The 15,660-nt window shown below is 41.6% G+C and overlaps 1 protein-coding gene across 1 annotated transcript in view; it reads left to right on the top strand.

The window, feature by feature from the left end:
- Window positions 1-3,907, top strand: part of ACOT9 (acyl-CoA thioesterase 9) — a 29,208-nt gene extending 25,301 nt beyond the window's left edge. The window contains exons 9-15 of the mRNA XM_086389332.1: window positions 652-719; window positions 1,179-1,290; window positions 1,438-1,528; window positions 1,706-1,791; window positions 2,777-2,864; window positions 3,016-3,166; window positions 3,604-3,907. Of these exons, the coding sequence (XP_086245458.1) occupies window positions 652-719; window positions 1,179-1,290; window positions 1,438-1,528; window positions 1,706-1,791; window positions 2,777-2,864; window positions 3,016-3,166; window positions 3,604-3,692 (685 nt within the window). The 3' untranslated portion in view covers window positions 3,693-3,907. The remainder of the gene's footprint in view (window positions 1-651; window positions 720-1,178; window positions 1,291-1,437; window positions 1,529-1,705; window positions 1,792-2,776; window positions 2,865-3,015; window positions 3,167-3,603) is intronic.
- The last annotated feature ends 11,753 nt before the right edge of the window (window positions 3,908-15,660 follow it).

The raw sequence follows: 15,660 nt of genomic DNA, 5'->3' as shown, positions 1-15,660 counted from the left end.
CTCAGCACCACTTAATGAAGAGACTGTGTTTTCTCCATGGATGATATATTCTTGCCTCCTTTGTGGTAGATTAATTAACCATAAGTCTGTGGGTTTATTTCTGGGCTTTGTATACTGATCCATTGATCTATATGTCTGTTTTTATGCCTGTACCATATGGTTTTGATTACTGTAGCTTTGTAGTATGGTCTGAAGTTGAGGAGCCTGATTCCTCCAGCTCCGTTTTTCTTTCTCAGAATTGCTATGGTTAGTCAGAGTCTTTTGTGTTTGCATACAAGTTTAAAATATTTTTGTTCTGATTCTGTGAAAAATTCCATGGTAATTTGATAGGGATTGAATTGAATATGTTGATTGCCTTGAAAAGATATTAACATTTTTGAAGAGTCCAGGCCAGTTGTCTTACAGAATTTTTACAACCTGTTTTTGGCTATTTCCTCATAATTAGAGTCAGGTGAAACATTTTGACAAGTGGCCATATCCTTTTTTACAATATGAACTTTCTAGTGTGCAGATAAGTCTGTCCAGAAGGCTCCCTTGATTGTTCCAGAGCTCTTATGTGAAGCTGTCAGTAGCATTACCTAAAATGAAAATCTTCACTTTTTTTTTTTAGGTAACGGCATGTCTTAAATTTTTTTTCTTTTTTCTCTTTAGGCCGGCCTTTGTAAATCCACTCATTCTTGAAAGCCCAGAGGAAGAAGAGCTCTTTCAACAGGGAGAATGTATATTAATTTGTTCATAATAAGATATAATTTAAAAAACATATTAACTCTGTTGCAGAGGAAATTAAGAGTATGTGTGGACTCCACATACCAGTCAAGTGTCCAAAGAGTCCATTCTTTGAACAATTTTATTGATCATACAATATTAAGTAATTTGTTTTCTCACTTTTGATGAAATGCAAGTTGTCTCTTCATGAAATAACTGCTGGTTGGGTCTGTAGGTCAAGGTGATTATAAGTGATCTCACACTGAGTTGATATGATTTCTATCTGAAAGCAAAAAAATCACTGGAAGTTTTATGTAGCCTCAGCAGCCTTCTCTGGGATAAATGTACAATTTCCAGTGGGCTTTTCAAAATCTGGAAATACTGTGTTTATAGGGTCCTAGGCAGCCCTGGACAGGAACCTTGTGCTGTAGTGTGGCCCTTCTGATCATAGCTTTTATTGTCCCCTGTTGCAGTGAACAAGGGGAGAAGGGTCGCCTTTAGCTCCACGTCATTACTGAAAATGGCCCCCACTGCCGAGGAGAGGACAACCATACATGAGATGTTTCTTAACACGCTGGATCCAAAGTAAGTTAGGATGGTGAGATTCTGGGTTGCGAAAGTAGGCCTTTTCCAGAGCTACACTTGCTCTTTTGGGTGGTGTTTGGAAATATTTTACTTTTCCGCAGTAGAACCATGGCATTGACAGGGTTTCCTCAATCTCCATTTGCACAGGACTATAAGTTTTCGAAGTCGAGTTTTGCCTGCTAATTCAGTGTGGATGGAGAATTCAAAACTCAAGAGCTTGGATATTTGCCACCCTCAGGTATTGGAACTTAGTGAAGAATCTTCTGAACAGGATAACTAGGACTCATGACACTCATCTAAGATTTGACCTGCTTTTCAAGACTGTCCTCTGTTCTATGGCATTGTTAATTCCTTATTCTGTAGATTTGGATAGTCACAAGCTTGTATTTATTAATATTTATCTTATGTCCTATAGGAGCGGAACATTTTCAATCGAATCTTTGGTGGTTTCCTTATGAGGAAAGCATATGAACTTGGATGGGCTACTGCTTGTAACTTTGGGTGAGTTAAATTTAAGGTAGTCTTAACTCCTGAGAAGCCGTTTATACTACCACACTCGGGGAAACATTTTGGACCAGTCTAAATGGGTTTGGTAATACACGGTGTTTTTAAATAAGTGCTACACTGGTTCCAGATGGGTTTGTTTTTTATTTAAAATTTTTTATTGGAATGTAATTGCTTTACAATGTTGCATTGATTTCTGCTGTACAATGACATGAATTAGCTATAAGTGTACATATATCCCCTCCCTCTTAAGCCTCCCACTCCACTCCCCTTCTCCCCATCTAGGTCATCACAAAGCACCAAGCTGAGCTCCTTGTGTTATAAGCAGTTTCTTACTAGCTGCTATTTTACATGTGGTAGTATATATATATATATCGGAGAAGGCAATGGCACCCCACTCCAGTACTCTTGCCTGGAAAATCCCATGGATGGAGAAGCCTGGTGGGCTGCAGTCCATGGGGTCGCGAAGAGTCGGACATGACTGAGCGTCTTCACTTTCACTTTTCACTTTCCTGCATTGGAGAAGGAAATGGCAACCCACTCTAGTGTTCTTGCCTGGAGAATCCCAGGGACAGGGGAGCCTGGTGGGCTGCCATCTATGGGGTCGCACAGAGTCGGACATGACTGAAGTGACTTAGCAGCAGCAGCAGCAGTATATATATGTCAGTGCTGCTCTTCCAATTCGTCCCACCCTCTCCTTCCCCTGATCTTCATTTTAGAAAGCTCTTGCTCTGATGCTGTCAGTCAGTACATTAAAGACCTGCTGAGAAAAAGGGGTGATGACACGCAGCAGGGAAAAGATGATTTTGGCACTGATCTGATCACAGTGACATCTCTTACCATTCCTTACTGGTGTGATTATTTCCTCCTCCTCTAGGTTTCTTCTTTGATCTTTTGAAGTTTGCTTTAGAGGATTATTAGGGGAAAACTAGAGATCATCTGAATTTTGCAGTTGACCCCAAGTATTATCTTTCCCTCATAGTGGTTCCCGACCATTTATAGTTGCTGTGGATGATATCATGTTTCAGAAACCTGTTGAGGTGGGATCATTGCTGTTTCTTTCTGCACAGGTAGGTGTGTGATGAGACAGGGAAATATACTCTTTTATTATTTGGGCTTAAAAGAGAGGCTTTTGTATTCTAAAGCTACCATTTGTCTTATGACTGCTTTCTTCCCTCTTCCTGATGCAACTGACTAACTAACACGTCCCTAATCACTTAGGTCTGCTTTACTCAGGGGAATTACATTCAAGTCAGAGTTCACAGTGAGGTGGCCTCTCTTCAGGATAAAGAGCATATGACCACCAATGTCTTTCATTTCACGTTCATGTCGGAAAAGGAAGTGCCCTTGGTTTTCCCCAGAACATATGGAGGTAAGTGACAATGACTGCTTGTCCCTAACAAGGGGAACTTTCAAAGATAGTTTTCTCCTTTTAAGTTGTTGTAAGAAGTACTCTGATGCCCATCTGCCCGAGTGCATGTCTTTAAGGGATTGTGCTTTTGAGATTGTGCAGCCCCGAAGGTCAGGGTGCCTCATGGCCCTCAGGTGGCCATTGCTGTTCTGCCTGCCTGGCCATTGTCTGAAGGGCTGGTGCCAGTGCAAGCAGCCACTGGTGGTTAGGACTGGTCCTGCCAAAGGGCTGGAGTTGAGGCCTACTCCCTGGGGTATGCGGCCCGTTCTCTGGCCCAGCATTGCATGCCTGGTGTCAAGTTTGCATTCCCATTGCTGTCCCAGTGTTCCCAGGTGGTCTTGTGTTTGTACAGTAATTTTCTTAGGTTTCTCCAGGGCTCTTTCTCTCTTGTGTTCCAGAGTCCATGTTGTATTTAGATGGGCAGCGGCATTTCAAATCTATGAGTGCACCAGTGACCTTGAAAAGGAACTACGTGGTCGAGCCCTAGGAAGACTGCTCTTGTTGAAGCCCAGCACCCCGCAGTGACACAGATCCGGATGAAGGCCTGAGCGAGTGTATTGGTTTTAGTGTTTATTCTCATCTTGCATGGAGATGAAGGATATATTCAGCTTTTAGGATGGTCAGAAAAGAGGAATGAGAAATGGCTGGGTGGGGCAGAGGAAGAAAGAATTATTGAATAATAAATACTTTTAAGAATTTAAATTGTGAAGCTACCATGTTGCCTCCTGTCTGTTCAGGAAATGAGGGCAGAATGCCTTTTTATGTGGCTGGACACACAGTGTTTTTACACATATTGCAGCTGTCAGTTGACATGGTTTCCTGCCCAGGCATTTGGAGGGCATTTGTTAAACCTGACCTGTACTGCAGTTCCCCTATGTTGTTTAAATCCTATCTACCCTATGTGATTCCTTTGTAATTTTACCTCTTTATATTTCCCAGCTTTTGTTGTTAGCATAGGACAGATGAAAACTTGAAGTGAAGGGATTCAACAAAAGACACAGCATTTGTAAGAATCTGTGGGACACTTTAGATCGGAAACCATACCAAGAGGAGGAGTTCACAGATGGTCTAGATCAGGAGATGCAGGACCAAATGTTCCTTCTTCCACTCACCTGACAGGTCTTCAGTACACTCTGCTAGGGGCTAGGAATCTTATATCTGATGAAAAAATATGAACAGTAATGGTAATAGCAGCTGCTTATGCTTCTGGAGCTTGTCTGTGCTACATAGGCATTCTGCGAAGTGTGTGATGCGTATCAGCCCATTTGCTGCTTTCACTGACACCATGAGGTAGGCTGTGTAACCTGCTCATTGGGTTCGGGCACTCAAGAATCTGAAGCACAGAGAGGTTAATAACCTGCTTAGGCTCCTTCAGCTGGTCTATGGTGCTGCTGGGATTCGTAACCAGGTAGTGTGGAGCAGGGTACTGCTTTCTGGGAATGTAGCAAGGGAGGTTATGCCTGGTATCACAGAGCCACCTGGAAACCCAAAGGGACGTATTCCCATGAGTCTGCGGCCAAGACCCAGTTTCTTCTTTGATCGAAGTTGATCAAGTACAGAAGAGAGAAAAACCAGGCTGCACAGAGGGGAAAAAGTCACCTCTGAAAAGATGTTCCCAGGAAAGAAACAGTGTGGGTTCTAGAATGGCTGTCACAAACTTGGCTCTCTGCTTCTGAATCGGCTGTAGTACTTTTTTTTTTTTTTTTTCTGTTAATGCAATGTTTATTGAAACCACAGTTATATGAATGAGAACTTCTGGCATAAATAGTCATGGGAACAAACAACTGCTCTGGAGGTGGGCAGTTGGACTCATGGCACCCAGTGTGTGCCACATTGTAAGCTTGCTTGCATCTATCTTCCTTCCCCTGCCCCCGGCCCCCTGAGCTGTATTATCAATACTACCATCCTGAGTTTCACCTGGCCCTTCAGTACTGCATTTTGCAGATCTGTCTATAACCTGGTGGGGTCCCTGAGCTGCCTGGTGGGAAGAAGGGACAGCCCTGCGGAGTTGTCTGAATGTGTTAATAAGCAGAGTTCAGTTGAGAGACCCACTGCATGTTGATATATAGCTTGTACATTATGCATTTAACTGCTTATTGCTGTACATGGAAGCTTTTGTAAGAAGTTTTCTTCCTGTTGTGGGAAATGTTGCAGTTAATATCCTAAAGCTAAAACATTTAATTCTTAAGTTGTTTTCTTTGGAAAATTGTTGATAAGTGATCTGTATGTCAAAATAGTATGCGCAAGACTTTGAATATGTATTTCAAGTAATTCTCTAACAGTTGTACACATTCATTTAACTTATTAGCAATTTTCCTGAATTTGACTGAATTTTAACTTTTATTTTTTTTAAAGATTTTTTTTTGATGGGGACCATTTTTAAAGTCTTTATTCAATTTGTTACAATACTGCTTCTATTGTTTTTTATGTTTTGGTTTTTTGGCTACTCGACATGTGGGAATCTTAGCTCCCCAACTAGGGTTCAGACCCGCACCCCTGCTTTGGAAGGTGAAGTTTCAACCACTAGACCACCAGGGAAGTCCCTATTCTTTAGTTTTAAAAACATCTTTGCCATTTCAATAGGTGAAAAATGACATTTGTTAATTGCTTTCTTTGAATTCTACTCAGATTGAACTTTTAAGTCTCGTTTTTTTTTTTTTCAGTTAAATAACTTGAGTAATTTTGGATATCAGATTTTAAGTCAAATTATGTTGTCTGCCAGTAACAGTTTTAATATTATAAGAGCTAGAGATTTTAATACAGGACTTTGAGAAGATGAGATGAAGCAAACTCTGAAGGATACACAGTAGGTTCTTGGTGTTCAGTGTTTTGTCCCTCTTCTGTGAGGATAAGCGGACTTTCAGCCAGTACCAGTCCTGCTGCTGGTCTAGCGCAGAACTTGCTGAAATGGGTGGGACGTAGTTTTATATTGACTAGTCCATGTGCCCCATTTTACATCAGGCATTATTACCATGTTCTTACTTTTTGCTCAGGTAGTTCTTCACTGGGAAGTCTTCAAGGATGATGTCTTTATTGTTAGTTTTCTTAAAAGAGTTCACTTCACATTACTGTGCTCTGCACTGTGTTGTGTGTGTCCACAGGAGGCTGTGGCTCCATTTCTCGTGGTAACCAGAGTGTTCTACGTGGCTATGTGTTCCCTTTGCTACCTGCATTCTCTGTATCTTCTGCTCTTTCTCCTCTCTGGGAATAGAGTCAGTAACTTGATTCCTGAAGAACTGAAGGTTGCCCTCCAGCCCCACCCCAGGAAATTCACCATTTTATTTTTCATTTCTATGAGTTTGGGCAGAGAAAAAGACTTGTCATCTTTCAAAAGACACATTTGATTCTGTGGCATGGCTGGGCTCATCTGAGAGGTTCTATTGCTCTTTGCGGTGTTGGCTGGCATCACTCAGGCAGCTGTGTTCAATTAGGAGCTCTTCTGGGGCTAGAACAGCTGGCCCATCAGCTGGGGCTGCTGGAATGGGTCGGGGGCCAGCCAGGCCTCTCTGAACAGGCTAGTTGAATTTCTTATATGCTGTCTTATGGGCTCCATGAGCAACCAGCCAGATTCCTAGCTCCTAACTGTGTCATCATCTGCCTCTCAAAGTCATTTCTGTGAAGAGTGATCATGGTGTCATGGAAGTTCCCAAAGGTGAGCACTGGAAAGAAGCTACCAGTTGAATGATTGAGAGGTCACTGGTAAGAAAAAAAATGGTTTCAAAAAGCAATGGTGTCTAGGGCTGGGTGGAATGAGGCTGAGTAATTCCAAGCATGCAACTCTCTTTTCTGGGTGAAGTCCTTGAACTCTGATGAGATGCTCTTTGATAAACATTTTATGTGTTTATATTATAAACAGTTTAGTACAATTTGAGATTTTATAAAATTTCCTATAAATATTTTATTTACAAGAAACATTGGGAGGCACTTGCATCAGATAGCCCTCCTCTGGTAGTTTATGATGCGTATTAACTTAAGACTTTGAAAAGTAGGGCCATTAGAACAGCTCTTTAACTTTTTAAACCAGCTTTTGTGAAACTTGTTTGATTAAGGACTTTGTTGTCGTTGTTAATACCTATGAATAAATGGAACATATTAGACTATTGAGAGTCCCATGGACTGCAAGGAGATCCAACCAGTCCATTCTAAAGGAGATCAGTCCTGGGTGTTCTTTGGAAGGAATGATGCTAAAGCTGAAACTCCAGTACTTTGGCCACCTCATGTGAAGAGTTGACTCATTGGAAAAGACTCTGATGCTGGGAGGTATTGGGGGCAGGAGGAAGAGGGGATGACAGAGGATGAGATGGCTGGATGGCATCACCGACTCGATGGACTTGAGTTTGAGTGAACTCCAGGAGTTGGTGATGGACAGGGAGGCCTGGCGTGCTGCAATTCATGGGGTCACAAAGAGTTGGACACGACTAAACTGAACAGAAGATAAGGTGTTTTAATAGCTTTTACAAAGCCATGATTATACTCTGTATTTTGTAACCTGAAAAGGCGTATGTATATTGTCCAAGGGGGAAAATATGCCCTTTTTTGCTATGGAGAATCAAGTATTATGTTTCTTAACAAATTTATTTATTTTTATAATTTTTTTTTTAACACCAAATACATTTCGTATTGGGATATAGCCAATTAACAGTGTTTTGGTACTTTCAGGTGAACAGCAGAGGGACTCAGCCATACATATACATGTATCTTAAAAACAAATTTAGAGCAGCATTTTAGATCTGACTGACTTTTTATCACTTTCCAGTGTTGGCAGTCTTGCTTTTTTTTTTATGTTTACTTATTTAGTCTATTTTGATTTTTGGCCTTGCCACATGACTAGCAGGATCTTAGTTCCCTAACAAGGGATCAAATCCATGCCCTCGGCAATGAAAACGGGGAGTCCTAGCCACTGGACCCACAGGGAATTCCCAGTCTTGGTTATAAGTTTTTTATCTTGAAAGTGAAAGTCAGTCATGTCTGACTCTTTGTGACCCCATGGACTATACAGTCCATGGAATTCTCTAGGCCAGAATACTGGAGTGGGTAGCCTTTCCCTTCTCCAGGGGATCTTCCCAACCCAGGGATTGAACCCAGGTCTCCCTTATTGCAGGTGGATTCTTCACTAGCTGAGCAGAAGTGTAATTTCTTGCTGTCACTGCTGATATTTTATAAAACATTAACACATAACAGTGCATTTAACTTAAAATTCTGAGTAGCTCAGCTGGTAAACAACCATGGTTTGATTCCTGGGTTGGGAAGATCTTTTGGAGAAGGGATAGGCTACCCACTCCAGTATTCTTGGACTTCCCTGGTGGCTCAGACAGTGAAGAACCCATCTGCAGTGTGAGAAACCTGGGTTCTGTCCCTGGGTTGGGAAGATCCTGTTTAGGAGGGCATGACCACCCACTCCAGTATTCTTGCCTGAAGAATCCCCATGGACAGAGGAGCCTGGCCGGCTACTGTCCATGGGGTCACAAAGAGTCAGACACTACTGAGCGACTAAGCATGCATACACACAATCTTCTAGCATTATGCCCCATTTACAGATGTGAAGAGGAAGGCAGAAGGATATACAATAGGAAGCTGGTGAAGGTTAGTTTATAAGGTATTTGCGTCCATTCTGATAGAATACAAGTTTGTGTTATTCAATTTCTGTACAAGAGCTTCAGGCTCAAATTCAATGATGTATGCTTTAATGTGAAAACATTTGGAAATAATTGCCAGTTGTCTAGGGGCCTCTGCAGTGGCTGAGCAGAGAGGGCAATGGCACCCCACTCCAGTACTCTTGCCTGGAATATCCCATGGATGGAGGAGCCTGGTAGGCTGCAGTCCATGGGGTCGCGAAGAGTCGGACGCGACTAAGCAACTTCACTTTCACTTTTCACTTTCATGCATTGGAGAAGGAAATGGCAGCCCACTTGTGTTCTTGCCTGGAGAATCCCAGGGACAGGGGAGCCTGGTGGGCTGCCGTCTATGGGGTCGCACAGAGTCGGACACAACTGAAGTGACTTAGCAGCAGCAGCAGCAGAAGTGGCTGAGTGGTGAAGAAGCTGCCTGCTAAGCTGGAGACATGGGTTTGATCCCTGGGGCAGGAACATCCCTTGGAGGAGGAACTAACAACCCACTCCAGTATTCTTGCCTGGGAAATCCCATAGACAGAGGAGCCTGGTGGGCTACAGTCCATGGGGTCACAAAGAGTCGGACACGACTAAGCATACATGCACGGATTCTTTATTTGGCTACATAGAATCCCATAGCAACTTGTATTCACATATTAATACTTGTAATATATAATACTAATGTGCAGTGTGGCAAAATATAAGTCACAAGATGTAATCATCATAAAATTTTTATATATGGCTAATACATATTGGATTCTTAGCACTGTGCTAATGGCATCAAAATGTATTTTCTCACTTAATCCTTACAATCAGCTTTTGAGGTCAACACCATTATTACCCACTTTTTCAGATGAGGAAAGCGAGACAGAGGAAACTAACTTGCCACAGCTTATCTTGTAACTGTATAGAGGTAGGAATAGGTGCTGTAGACCCACACTATGTCTAGAAGCTTTACCACATAACATTTTCTCAGCTAGTGTGATAAGAGTTAACTTGTGATTTATATGTATGTAAATATGCATTGGAATATAATTGGGTCTCAACCATAAGAGATGAGGATGGTTGACTTATTTGGGACATTTACAAGAAGTATTTATTTTTGGCTGTGCTGGGTCTTCATTGCCGAGCAGGCTTTTCTCTAGTTGCAGCGAGCCGAGGCTACTCTCTAGTTGGAGTGCACAGGCTTCTCATTGCGGTAACTTCTCTTGTTGAGGAGAATGGGCTCTAGGATGCGTGGGCTTCAGTAGTAGTGGTTCCTGATCTCTAGAGTACAGGCTGAGTCGTTGTGGTGCACGGAATTAGTTGCTTTGTGGCATGTGAGATCTTGGATCAGTGATAGGACCCATGTCTTCTGCATTGGCAGGTGGATTCTTTATAACTGAGCCCCCGGGCATTTAACTTGCTCTTAGAGACAAACTTTTGGTACAGTTGTGATTCACTCTCTAAAGTGACTTGTGAATGTTTTCTCTCCCTCCCTTGGCAACAAATAATGAACTATTTTAAAATAGATAATAGTAAAGAGAGATTAGGGATTTGGCAAGTTGAAAAACGGATTTAAGGACCCTTGAAGAGTCACTGCCTCTAGATAAAACTGTTTTATCATGGGATTATTTTGGTCTAAGGGGATCAATCTGAGGTGGATTTGGCGTCCTTTGGTCCAGTGGGGGGTTTCAGGCAGGCAGTGTGATGTGGGAGGAGGGTTGTTGGCCCAAATGTTCATACCTATGCATTCTTGCCTGTGTCTGCAACCAGCCTGTTCAGAGGATAGGGTGGGGGGTGGTTCATCTTTTTGGGTTCTGTTTCCTTCTCCATAAAAGGAGAGGCAGTTTTTCATCCACAGTTTCCTGATTTAGGCCTATTTTTCTCCACTTGATTTGGCTGTTTGGTTAGTGAAAATTTTTAATACCTGTGTTGCACATAATGTAAAAAATCAAGTTCCATTTAAGATGTGTAAGTTAAAAAAAATGGAGCTTCAGAATAAACCAAGACCTTCTCAAAACCATTCAGTAAGCCACAGGCATTGATAAAGTAATACCTCAGAGAAAGGATTATAGTAAATGAAAGAAAGGGTAGGAAATTTTTTTCCTGTGTCACGAAAATTATGTACCTTTAATAGAGGGAATAGGATGACTAAAACAAATGAACAAAACCATAATGGAAGGAAAATTACATATGACAAAGTATTGATATGCCAGGCATTTATTGTATCCTGATTTTATTTGTATATACACACATATTTCAGTTCAGTTCAGTCACTCAGTTGTGTCCAGCTCTTTGTGACCCCATGGACTGCAGCACACCAGGCTTCCCTGTCCATCAGCAACTCCTGGAACTTGCTCAAACTCATGTCCTTCGAGTCGGTGATGCCATCCAGCCATCTTATCCTGTCGTCCCCTTCTCCTCCTGCCTTCAATCTTTCCCAACATCAGAGTCTTTTCCAATGAGTCAGTTCTTCACATCAGGTGGCCAAAGTATTGGAGTTTCAGCTTCAGCATCAGTCCTTCCAATGAAAATCCAGGACTGATTTCCTTTAGGATTGACTGGTTTGGTCTATATTATATATATATGCATTTGTTAGAAAAAAGTGACCCATTAATAGGTCATGTAATTTAGTGGGTTGTAGCCAACGTTACAAAAATAAAGACTGCGTCACACATAGTAACAGTTCATACGAAACTTGCTATATACGTGCATGGTGCATACACACACACGGTTGTGCTAGGTCGTGGTGTAAAATGTACTTCTAACTGGGTCATGGTCATTGATGGGAGGGATACTCAGTACAGATTAAGATGCTTCCTTGAGTTGTACTTAGTTTTGAATTGGTCTGAATTTTAAGGTTTTTTTTTTTTTTCCTTTTTTTTTTCTTGTGTGCACTAGTCACTTAGTCATGTCCGACTGTTTGCGACCCCATGGACTGCAGCCTACCAGGCTCCTCCGTCCATGGGATTTTCCAGGCAAGAGTACTGGAGTGGGGCGCCATTGCCTTCTCCAGGGGATCTTCCTGACCCAGGGATCAAACCTCGGTCTGTCTCGTGCATTGGAGGCGGATTCTTTACTGTCTGAGCCACAGGGATACTGTTTTCCTTAGACTGGTTAAAAAACAAAAATCAAGGACTTCCCTGGTAGTCCAGTGGCTCAGACTTCACACTTCCGGTGTAGGGGGTGCTTTGATCCCTGTTAGGAAACGATCCCACATGCTGTGCTGCCCGGCCAAGTAAAAGAAAAAAGCCTTCCGAAAATCGAAAATCATTTGGGTCAGTTGTTGCTCTAAATAGTTTATCCTGAAAGAGGGTGGGGTGGGGGGCTTGGGCGGAAACTTCAGGACTAGGGGCTTTTGGTGTGCTGGGCGCCATCTCGTGGCCTTTGGGTTACAGTGCAACATAACTCCCTTTGATAGAGAACTTGCGAATTGTTTTTCTGATGTCCCGGCTGCGCTGTACAAATGGCCAGAGCTTGAAGTTAAACCCAAGTCTGAAGATTCAGTTCTTACCTTCGTTTATCCTTGGCCACAGACTCGACCTGTAACTCTAGCCAGTCATGAGAGAGGATGATCATGAGACCAGTCAGCGCTTAGTCTCCCAAGGTTGGGTCACATGTACTGCCTTTTTAAGTAAGGACAGTATACTTGCAGTGGATTCCGCTTTCAGTGGAGGAAGAGGAAATGGGCTTACACTTCCCCTCCTCTGTGATGCCTTCTCTCATCCCTGTCTTCCCTTGTTGTTCATGCTGGCCTTGGAGCCAACACAAGTGTCAGCATTTTTAGCATTTATTCTTTTTCACTGATATATTCACTTTTTTTTTACATGCTTATTTGGGAAACGGCTTCTTGAGGGAAGGAATTGTGCCATATCTTTTTATTCATATTACGTAGCAAAGTACCTCGCACGTATGCAGGTCATAAATAATTTCTATGTGAATGGATGCATGATTTAGGTGAATTTGGATATTTGACTTGGCTTTTTAACTTGTTAATTAAAAAAATTATAAGCTTAAGCCTCAGTATGGTGAATCTTTAAAAAAGTTTTTTAAGGAATTTACCTAAGTGTACAATATTATGCACAGATTGTGTTATTATGTTAACAGTGGAACTCTTAAAAGTTGCTTTGCAGCATTTTAAAGACAATATTCAAAAGCAAGGTTAGAAAATGTCTGATCTTTCTATAAAAGTCGGGTACAGTATGTAACTGCAGGAAACCCACTGCCCCTTTGTAAGTTGTGGAAACCAAAATGTATGGAAATATTTGATGTTTTCAGCAAAAGAAAATATGGTCCAAATTAAATTTTCCAGAGATATGTTAAACAAAAAGTTTCTTTGCTATCTTGGACTAAATACATAGTAGTACACTATACTACGATAAACATTTTATTTCCTTTTAAAGGCTAAAAAATTTAATGATTTTATAGAAGTGTATATATATGTATGCATATGTGTATGCATATGTATGTATACACACAAACATATTAGTATTTATACAGCCCCACCACGACTGGCATGGAGACCTTTACGGAGCTATTTGCATGCAGTATGTGTTTCTTCACATTCACGTTAATACCTCTATTCAGAGATATTTTAGTGACATAATTCATAGGTAACAAAATACAAGAATGCATTCCATAACATCACATGGGGAGGGTAAGGTACAAAAATATTAATAAAAGTGGTTAATATATTTAAGAACAAAATACAGAACCTGGAAGTCTACTGACAGATGCAAAGTTTTACTATGTTGGATTAGATGTATCCTTGGATATGGAAGAAATGATGGGAATGAGGAATGATTGCTTGCATGAGCTTCTGGGGACTAAAATTCCTGAAAGGGCAGGCCACCATGAGCACTTCAGAGGTCAGAACACTGGCTAGGCTCAAATGGGGAATAGCCAACAGATCAGAGATTTGAGGGAGAAGCAGGGAATTACAGATGTTATTCATAAATATATATATATATATGTTGTTCATATATGTGGTGTAAGAAATAAGTGCAAGTGTTAATTGCTCAGTTGTGTCTGACTCTTTTGAGACCTCCACGGACTGTAGCCTGCAGGTTCCTTGGTCCGTGGAATCCTCCAGGCAAGAATACTGGAGTGGGTAGCCATTCCCTTCTGCAGGGGATCTTCCCAACCCAGGGATCAAACCTGGGTCTCCCACAGTGCGGGTGGATTCTTGACCACTGTGCCACCTGGGAAGCTTTTTGACGTATGTGCTTGCATGTGTGCTAAGTTGCTTCAGTCGTGTCTGACTCTGTGACTCCATAGACTGTGACCCACCAGGTTCCTCGGTCCGTGGGATTCTACAGGCAATACTGGGGTGGGTTGCTATGCCCTTTTCCAGGGGATCTTTCTGACTCAGGGATTGAACCTGCATCTCCTGCATTGGCAGGTGGGTTCTTTACCACTAGTGCAACCTGGGAAGCCCATATGGTGTATGTATGTGTGTGTATGTGTGTGTGTGTATACACATACATACACAGAAAAGACTTGGCCTAGTGTTTCATAGAAACATTGGGCTACCTCTTGACCTATTATTTTGGATAATCTTCTACTGTCATGGCATAGTCTATCCTCCTGCTGCATAGGTAGCTAAACTATTACTGGTCTCCTTTCCTTAATCTGTTGGCAACTGTCCTTAGAGAATGGTTTCTCAACCTTGCTACTACTGACATCTTGGACCAGATAATGTCCTGTGCATTGTAGGATGTGTAGCAGCATCCTTGAATCTACCCACTAGATGCCAGTAGCACTCTCATAGTTGACAACCAAATACATCTCCAGACATCAATCTGTGCTCTGGGAAGATGGTGCCTAGTTGAGAACCACTGGCTGTAGATTATGAAGTTGCATGTTTGGGAATAGGTCTTCTGTGCTTCCCTTATTATAACAGTAAATTGTCCACCCAAGAGAAATGATGGATTGCCCTGCCTTTTCCATCTCTACACAAACCGCAGGCCCATCCGGGCTTTGTGAATGCTGTTTAACATGTATTAGGGGTTATGTTTTCTAAAAAGTTGTGACACTTGTAAATCAACCATAATTCAAATCACATACTTAACATATAGATCAATTCCTTATAATAGGCTAAATACAGAAAATAATTTCTGGTTTCTATTAAAAAAAAAACAAATACAGAGTCAGTGTACACATATATCCTTTAGGTATAGAAACAGCTTCATTCATGTTTAATTTGAAGACCCAGATACAATATTCTTTAAATGACAATGGCCCCTAAAACTTACTCAAACTTACTATAAAAAAGTAAACAAGTAAAGAAATATAATTTTAAACTCTTTCCCTTTGCTTGAGAGCCTGGAGAAACCCCCCCATAAAAAAGCTACAAAAAAAGCCATTGCTATATTCAGGTGATGAAGTAGCTCTGGAGTTCAGCTTTATATGTGGTCATTTGTGAATAGCTGGTTACATTATATTTAGAGATTCAACTTTTGTTAAACTATATGTCTTTTTTTTTGTTTTTGGCCATGCTGTGCAGCTTGCAGGATGTCAGTTTCCCAACCAGGGATAGAAATCGGGCTATGGCAGGGAAAGGCTGGAATTCTAACCACCAGGCCACCAGGGAACTCCCACTGTAAACTAAATACAAATATTTCTTTCTTATAATTTTGGTACAAGCTGAAAATGTAAATTTAGATAAAAGAGAGAACCAAAGGGCTTTATGCTGGGTACAGAGCAGAGTCTGGGGTCCACTGTCTACCAGACACAGTGGAAGGTGACTGTGCTCACAACCTGTTCTTTCCAGCTGCCCTCAGAGGTGAGCCACAGAGGAATGTAAAGAGCCCTGAAACTAGAATTAGCCTATCTGGGTTCAAAGACTGATTCTACCTTTGCAAG

This window comes from Bos grunniens, chromosome X, assembly GCF_055505025.1.
Source record: "Bos grunniens cultivar Pamir isolate PY7600 chromosome X, Bosgru_T2T1.0, whole genome shotgun sequence".
Lineage (NCBI taxonomy): Eukaryota > Metazoa > Chordata > Mammalia > Artiodactyla > Bovidae > Bos > Bos grunniens.
Note: the sequence above shows the minus strand (reverse complement) of the source record. Positions and strands in the feature narration are given on the sequence as shown.